Here is an 8,010-nt window from a genome sequence, read left to right as displayed (position 1 = left end):
AGAGCACATCAGTGGTCCGTTTCGTAGTACTTCCCCGAGCTGGTCTTACATAGATCTAGAACCTCCAAAGGGGGTAGAGTTCCCCACCCCAGCTCAGTACGCACAATGGTGAAAATAGTAATATTCATACCGAGGCAGTAACAGCAGGGGCTTTGATGATTGCAAGGAGCAGCAAACACCAGAAGATGAGGGCAGCGCTGAGGACGTTTTCTTGGCACCTATCGGCCCGGAGCAAAGATATAGTCTAGAGCCTGCCGCTCGGGGCCTGCCACGTTGGGGTGCCAGAGGTCAGCGATGAAAATCACCCGCGGCCCATCGGAAGCGGAGCCTGCAATAAGGATTGTTAAGAGTTATCGTCTTGTAGCCGCAGCACAAATGGTGCGGCATCCTTCATAACCTTCGTCTTGAGGTAACCCTACAAAATCTAGGTGGTATGTCCAGTCTGGCACTGATGCTTGCCGGGTCACCTGCAATGAATAGCAACTGACCAAGCAACCGTGCACCTGTGTAAAATAGCTGAGCCCATGGTCCATTCTAGTCTTGAAGGTTAAAGGGAAACGGCAGGACAAGGGATGAGTATCCCTCTCATCCCCATCACTGACGAACTACTGCTGTCCAAGGTCAGGAGGCCCACCCGTCAACGTATGGGCTCCACGGGGACCTTTCCAACAGGCAGTGCAGGCTCCTCCAATAGCCAGGGTGGCCCCTGCTTCCCCGGGACCTGAACCCTAACCAGGAAGTGTGGAGCAAGGCCCAGGTGAGCAGTGACCAGGGGTCATTTCCTGCAGGAGCGCACAGGAGCGGAGCTCCGGCAGTAAAGAGCCCAGGGGGCGGGCACATGCAACAAGCCACGCCCCCTGCTCCCAGCAGCCCTCAGTTGGGCCACGAGGAGCAAGAAGCAGCCAGGTAAGTTCCAGAGCCCGCCCTGGCCCACCTTCAGGTACAAGCTCTCCCTCCCCTGCGAGGACAGATCTGCACGTTTCCCCCTCCCCCCAATAGCTAGCAATCCAAAACAGTCCAGTGGAGTCTGAGCGGTGGGTGTTGCCTTCTGACAAACTTCTGGTGATGGCAGGGGGTGTGGCATATGCAAATAAGTTATGCTAATGAGCTGCACCTCTTTTTCTACAAAATGACCCCTGGCAGTGACGGAGGTGTGTGGCCGGGCTACTCACAGAGCCGGCCATGCCCACTGCCCAGGAGGGAGATGCCAAGCCACACCTGCTGGCAACTCTGTGGCTGAGGACAGCAGCTTCCTCCACTCTGGCGCTCCTGGCTTGGGGTGTAGGCGAAGCGTGGGACGTAGGGGGAGGATGCCCACACTGGAAGCGAGGGGGGGGCACACCAAGCACAGAGCAAACAACCAGAGACAATTGGTGCAGTGGGAGAACCTCAGTGCATTTTGTATACCCGTCATCAGAGGGGAATCTGTAAAGTATCAACCAAACACGGTTGGTGTGGGGAGCGTCTGCACTGCATCATGAGAGGGAGGGCAGGAAGGGTTGCATTGGTGCTTAATTCTTGTGGCCCTTTCTTACATGCCCAGGGAAATGCGGTTTGCCACTCTGGGGCCAGGAAGCAATTTTTCTCCAGGCCAGTTTCGGCCAGGGATCCTGGAGGTTTTTTGTCATCTGGGAACGGAACGGGTCACTGGGTGTGTGTGGAGAGGGAGGTATTTGTGAATTTCCTGCCTTGTACAGAGGGTTGGACTAGATGACCCTGGAGCTGGCCCGTAGCTAACATGGGGCCCTCGGGGCCCAGCCTCCTAGTGTTTCTTCTGTGCCCCCTCCCTCCTGGACTGCCCCCAAGGTGCTCCAACCTACCACCTGCACTGTGCTTTCATTTAATTAGCTGGTGGGCCCCCCAAGGCCCCCTCCCAAAAATTCCCTAGCTATGGGGCTGCCCTGGAGGTTCCTTCCGACTCTGATTCTATATTTTACAGATTCCCCCTGATGAAGCAAATCCAAAGCAGGGGGGGGGGTCTCAAGAGTGAATTAAAATCAATCCTCCCAGTGTACCAGTTTGCCTCTTGTTTTTTTGCTATAGGCCAGAAGCCCCGCCCCGCCTGTCCCCCTGTGCCCCATGAAGTCCCACTCCATCTCAGTGGCATGGGGTGAGAGCCTGCAGCGGCCGTGTCCCTAGCTGCTCCTTTCCAAGGCAGGCCCCAGGTGAGCCCTCTCCCATGTGGCCGGGGCAGGGATGCCAGCCTCCCGGTGGGGCCTCGGGGTCGCCAGCTCTTCTCCAGACTGCAGCGGTTCGCTCTCCTGGAGAAAGGGGATGCTTTGGAGGGTGGACTCTGTGGCACTGATTGGACCCCCACTGAGGTCCCTGTTCTCCCCAGCCCTCCCCCCCCCTTGCAATCCCCAGGAGTTTCCCAACCGGGAGCTGGCAGCCCTATCCCCTGCCAATGGCCAGCGGGCCCCCCCGGCAACCCCTAGGTCAGGTGGAAGGAGCTTGGCAGGAAAGAGAGGGTTACAGGTGGGGCTAAACATGCCCCCCCCCGCTCTCCATCAACTGATGCGTCTCCAAAGGCCCCACTTGAAAGGATGCTGGAGGATGCAGCAGTCCCAGACGACTCGAGGGAGTCGGATCTCGCCTGTAGCTATGGTGGGGCTATTAGAGGCCACGCCCCTTTCCTTAGAGGCCCCCCCCCGCTTCTCCCCAAAAGCATTTAAAGCATTCTTTTGAGAAGAAGCGGGGTGGGGTGGGTGGCACGCACCCCTCTCCCTCGCTCCTGCAAGGTTTAAAGGGCCCTCCAGCTGATCAGAGGAGCTGCGGTGGCTCAAGTGGGTAAGACGCTGAACTGCAGGCTGTGGAAGGTCAGTAGTTCAGCAGTTCAAGACCCGGGTGCTACATGACGGATTGAGCTCCCGTCTCTAGTTCCAGCTCCTGCCAACCTAGCAGTTCGAAAGCAAGAAATTGCAAGTAGATAAATAGGGACCACGTCGGTGGGAAGGTAACAGCGTTCCGTGCGCCTTGGTGTTTAGTCATGCCGGCCACATGACCACGGAAATGTCTTCGGACAGCGCTGGCTCTTCGGCTTTGAAACGGAGACGAGCACCGCAACCCTAGAGTCGGACTCGACTGGCTTTCGAGCAAGGGAGACCTTTACCTTTACCCTTTACCAGCTGATCCATGGGCCACATGCTCCCCGCTGATCAGCTGAAGGGCCCTTTAAATCTTGCAGGAGGGGAGGGAGAGGGGCGCGCGCCCCCTTTGCCCCACCACAAAATCCTGGCTACGGGCCTGAGTTGGATCCTGACGATTGCCACAATTGAGGTGGTCATAGGCGTTCCCCATTTTACAGACTGGGGAACTGAGACTGCCGAAGGGCAACTTTGCTAACATCGTTGGGGCTTTCGAAGCCTGCTGCCTGTGGTGTCTTACCGTTGTGTGCCGTTGTGTGCAAGAAGGAGTCATCTACGAGGAGGCAGTATCCTTCAGACCAGCACTGGGGCTCACCGCCCACCACCAGCTCACACGTGGGAGGCACCTTCAGCCCTGGAAGAGGAGCAAAGGGGGCGGGGCGTTTAGAAGGTGGGGCTCTGGGTGGCAATTCCTTTCTGACCTCCTCACAAATGAACAGGTTGGAAAAAGGAACACAGGCATTGCTGTTGACACAAAAGACACACACACCCCCAATTTTGTTCAAAGGCGGTCAACACATGGAGATTATTGTGCTTGGGTATGCTCAGTTTGTACACTGTATGGTGATCCTCTGACTTTGTGGGAAGGGGGCATTGTCTTCTTGCTGTTACTTGCAAATGTCTGGGCAGGAAGAAATGTGGGCGGTGGGCCATGCGCCCTCTAAACCGTGGAATCCTCTGAGCAAAAATCCTACTTTGTGAGCTACTGGCATTAAAGTTGTGAGCGAGCGATTTGGCTACGGCATGCTCTGGAGCCGTCCTTCCTGAGCGAAGACAAAAATGTGTGAGCTGGAGGCTAAAAAACTGTGAGCTAGCTCACACTAACTCAGCTTAGAGGGAACACTGGAGGGAACATCTGACGGGAGGCTAGGAAGACAGGTACCCCTAATGGGGCATCTGCATGTGGCAACTTTTTGTGGCTAGTGCATGTTTCCCCATGCATCTGGTGAGTAACAATTTGTTTAAAAAAGAAGGAAGGATTTCACAATCTGCACGAGACCATCAAGGAATCTTTTACCACCAGAAAGACAAATAGGTCTGTTGTGACATAAACTTTTATGGATCGGAATCTGCCTCATTGGAAGTATGGTGTCAACTGGATTGCAGCTGGTCCAACTGGATTGCAGAAGCCACCCTGTGGAAGAAACATCTTGGGAATTGCAGAGAGCAAGAAGACGTAGTAGAAGAGATTGGATTTATATCCCGCCCTTCACAATCTGAAGGAGTGTCAGGGCAGTTCACTATCTCCTTTCCCTTCCCCCCCCCCCAAAAAAAAGACACCCTGTGAGGTTAGGGGGGGCTGAGAGAGCTCTCTCGAGAACTGCCCTTGAGAGAATAGCTCTGAAAGAACTTATGACTGACCCAAGGTCGCACCAGCAGCTGCATGTGGAGGCGTCGGGAATCAAACCCTGGTCCTCCCTGAATGGAGTCCGTGCTACACCACACTGAATGAGTAGCAAAAGTCTACTCATTCACTCATCCATCCAATCTACTACTCCTCATCAATGCTACCACACTTTTCATTTGCAAGACTACTTTCTGACACGGAATGAGTGCGCCTTCACAACAAGCCCTGTGAAGAAGAAGAAGAAGAGATTGGATTTATATCCCGCCCTTCACTTGGAGTCTCAGAGCGGCTTACAAACTCCTTTTCCCTTCCCCTCCCCACAACAGACACCCTGTGAGGTGGGTGGGGCTGAGAGAACTCTGACCCAAACTGCTCTTTTTCAAGGACAGCTGTGCCAGAGCTTGTGACTGACCCAAGGTCACACCAGCAGGTGCAAGTGGAGGAGTGGGGAATCAAACCCGGTTCTCCCAGATTAGAGTCCATGCACTTAACCACTACACCAAACTGGCGTAGGGAGGTCATTCCCATGCCTGTCTTGCATAAGGGGAACTGAGGCTGTGAGCTGGTGGCCTGGCCAAAGCTGCAGAGTTTGCCTGGGGCAAAGGCAGGACTTGAACCCATGTTTCCCAGATTCAAGGCCAACCACCAGAGCCAACTAGACAGAGGACTTGGTGGTGGTGGAAAATGCCATCGAGTTGCAGTCAACTTATGGCGACCCCATAGAGGGGGTCTTGCCATTGCCTGCCTCCGTGTAGCAACCCTGAACTTCCTTGGTGGTCTCTCATCCAAGGGCTAACCAGGGCTGACCCTGCTCAGCTTCCGTGATCTGAGGAGACTGGGCAGAGGGCTAATGACCTAAGGGGAGGCCTCATTTGGTGGAGAGCCAGTTTGGTGTAGTGGTTATAAGCACGGACTCTAATCTGGGGGAGCCGGGTTCGATTCCCCACTCCTCCACATGCAGCCAGCTGGGTGACCTTGGGCCAGTAACAGTTCTTTCAGAGCTTTTCTCTCAGGAGCAGCTCTGGAACGAGCTCTCTCAGCCCCACCTCCCTCACAGGGTGTCTGTTGTGGGGAGGGGGAGGGAAAAGAGATTGTAAGCCACCCTGAGACTCCTTCAGGTAGTGAAGGGCAGGGCATAAATCCAATCTCTCCTTCTCCTTCTTCTTTAAAAACAGTTAAGTCCCCTCTTCTGCTTAAGGAGAAGGTCAACAACTGGACCACAGAGACACCCAGGAAAGAAGACCACTAGCACTACTAGCATTCACGCACACACACACACTCACGCCGTCTCCCCACCAAGCTCCCCCCACCTCACTGCCCCCCCCCAGAGTTTGCTTACCTAGATGGCACCGCACTCTGGTGTTGGTTGGCCCATAGGTCCCCGGCAACACGGTTCCCGGCTGCAGGACGCTAAAGCAAGCATTTCCAAAGCGATTGGCGCTTACAAAGGTGCGCAGGGCACTGAGTGCCCGGTAGGTCCATGGGCAGCTGCGACAGTTCTGTGCCATGCACTCCCCCTGCCGGTAGAGGTAATAGCTATGCCAGCCAGGGGTGGCGTTGGCCGTCCATCCCCGTGGTATCGGTGTCCCGGGTGCAAAGTCCCACGCAATGCTCTCGAATTCGCGCAAGATGGCTGCATAACTGAGTTCGAGGATCTCTACGTCGTGGCGCTGGGACTCCCGGGGGAAGTAGGGGGCAGAGGGCAAATCGGGGAGATAGAAGGTGCTGGGCTTCTGGATGGCGGGGCGTTCCCCCAGCTGGTAATGGGCCTGGTCTCGGATGCCTTTGTGCAGTCGGTTCATGCCGGACCACGAGTAGCGCTTGGCGTAATCTCGCAGGCTGCGATACAGGCGCTGGTTCACGGCATCGCTCTGGAGGGCACGGCGAGGGCATCGTTCCTCTGTGGGTGCTCCCGGCTGGTGAGAGGCGGGGGCTGCCTGGCCGCTCCCTACACGGTAGCAGGAACAGATAAACAGCAATGCCAGGGAACCCAGAACAGCTATGGTGGGCTCTGGCCGGGGCCGCCAAGACGAGGTGTCGGGGAGGAGTGGCGAGAGGAGGCCGTGGAGACCCCAGTCGGACATGATGCAGGGCATCTTCAGGCAGGCTTAGAGCACCCCATGAGCCTCTGTGCACCTCTCTGGCCCTCTCATGCCATAGCTCTTGCCCGGCGCCCCTTTAACCCGGTGGTGCGCTATGATGGGTGTTGCTCTTTCGGGACTTCACTCAGCCACTGCACCGATTCGCTCCTCCTCACGTCTCTAGTATGGTTTTGTCTCTGGCTTCAGGCACCATCGATTCAGCCTCTCCTCCTCGGCCTCTTTCGCTGCCACCGCGTTCCCTCTGCTCCGCTGGCATATTCTGCCGCCCAAGCTCCTTTCTCTCCCCATTCCCCCCTGCCGATCCGACCTCTGCTACATCTCCACTCATCCAGTTTTCCAAGTCCTTCTTTCTCTAGCCCAGGGATCCCCTCTTTTGCACTTGCTACTCCAGTCCCCCCCCCCAAAAAAAAATTATACCTCCTTTCCTCTAGGCCTTCATTCCCTCCCTCCCAGGTTACCCCTAATCTGTCCCAACCTCTTTCCTTGTCTGCCTTCCCAGGGACTCCATCTTCTGACACTTTTGTCCTGCCCTCCTACGTTGCCAGGTTGTCTCTTTGCTGCTGTTTATCACCTGGTCCACCTCTCATTCCTCTTCTATCGCTCCGTAGCTTCACGTATGCCCGCCAGAGTCATCCGGAAAAGATTAGGATGAAACCCCCCCCCCTTCCCCAACGCACACACTTCCATCCACCACTGGCTTCATCCCTCCCTTTGACGTCGGCAGACGCCTTCCTCGTATCAGCACCCGGAGAGGAGGCTGCGCTGCATATAGAGCCACCCCCACAGCAGATAGCTGCTGCATCCCAGCCCTGGGCGAAGAACCCTTGAATAAACAGCCGCTCCCCCCAACCCCAGAAGTGAGTGGGTTAAAACACATCAGAAATGGGACTCGCCAGCAAAGGGCAGAGACAGGGTCCCACCCTCCTGTGGCCACCGTGGGTGCCTGAACTGCAGGACCCATTCTGCCGCCTGCAGGGGTTGTGCTGCCGGCCAGGGCCTGCCTTGGCAAGCTTATTCCCCCCCCCCCCCACTCCACACACACCCCAGGCCGCAGCAAGCTTGGGCTCACACCTCAGCTCCACCTCTTCCCCCAGTATCTAGCAGGCAATCCCTGCCCCCTAGCAACCGCCTTCCTTAGCAACTGGCCTAGCAACCCTGCCTCTAGCGACAACTCCACCCGAACAGTAACCTTGAAACCTCTCCTGTCTCCGTCTATTATTGTTGCAACCACTTCCCAGGTTCCCCCCTCCCCAACTAGTTGCCAGTCTCCAGGCGGGGCCTGGAGATCTCCCAGTATTACCACTGACCTCCAGATGATAGAGATCAGTTCCCCTGGAGAAAATGGTTCCTTTGGAGGTAGACTCTATGAGGTCTCAGTTTTCCCCAAACCCTGCCCTCCCCGGGCTCCAGCCCCAAA

At 56.2% G+C, this 8,010-nt stretch overlaps 1 protein-coding gene across 1 annotated transcript; it reads right to left on the bottom strand.

Annotated features, from left to right (window-relative positions):
• Nucleotides 1-218: 218 nt before the first annotated feature.
• ASPHD1 (aspartate beta-hydroxylase domain containing 1) lies at nt 219-6,624 on the bottom strand. The gene is made up of 3 exons (XM_015419563.1): nt 5,831-6,624; nt 3,385-3,498; nt 219-328 (listed from the first exon to the last, which is right to left on the bottom strand). Exons 1-3 carry the CDS (start codon nt 6,585-6,587, stop codon nt 219-221), a joined length of 981 nt encoding a protein of 326 aa, XP_015275049.1. The 5' UTR covers nt 6,588-6,624.
• Nucleotides 6,625-8,010: the final 1,386 nt, after the last annotated feature.

Source organism: Gekko japonicus, unplaced genomic scaffold, assembly GCF_001447785.1.
Source record: "Gekko japonicus isolate JY-2015 unplaced genomic scaffold, Gekko_japonicus_V1.1 scaffold923, whole genome shotgun sequence".
Lineage (NCBI taxonomy): Eukaryota > Metazoa > Chordata > Lepidosauria > Squamata > Gekkonidae > Gekko > Gekko japonicus.
The sequence above is the reverse complement of the archived record's forward strand: the minus strand, read 5'-3'. Positions and strand labels throughout refer to the sequence as shown.

Excerpts from the sequence above, each read along its gene's own strand:
- ASPHD1 (XM_015419563.1), bottom strand. The coding sequence starts at position 6,587 with ATGCCCTGCATCATGTCCGACTGGGGTCTCCACGGCCTCCTCTCGCCA. Across the intron at positions 3,499-5,830 it reads CAGAGTGCGGTGCCATCTAG|GGCTGAAGGTGCCTCCCACG; the intron begins GTAAGCAAACTC and ends CTCCTCTTCCAG. Across the intron at positions 329-3,384 it reads GCACACAACGGCACACAACG|GCTCCGCTTCCGATGGGCCG; the intron begins GTAAGACACCAC and ends TCCTTATTGCAG.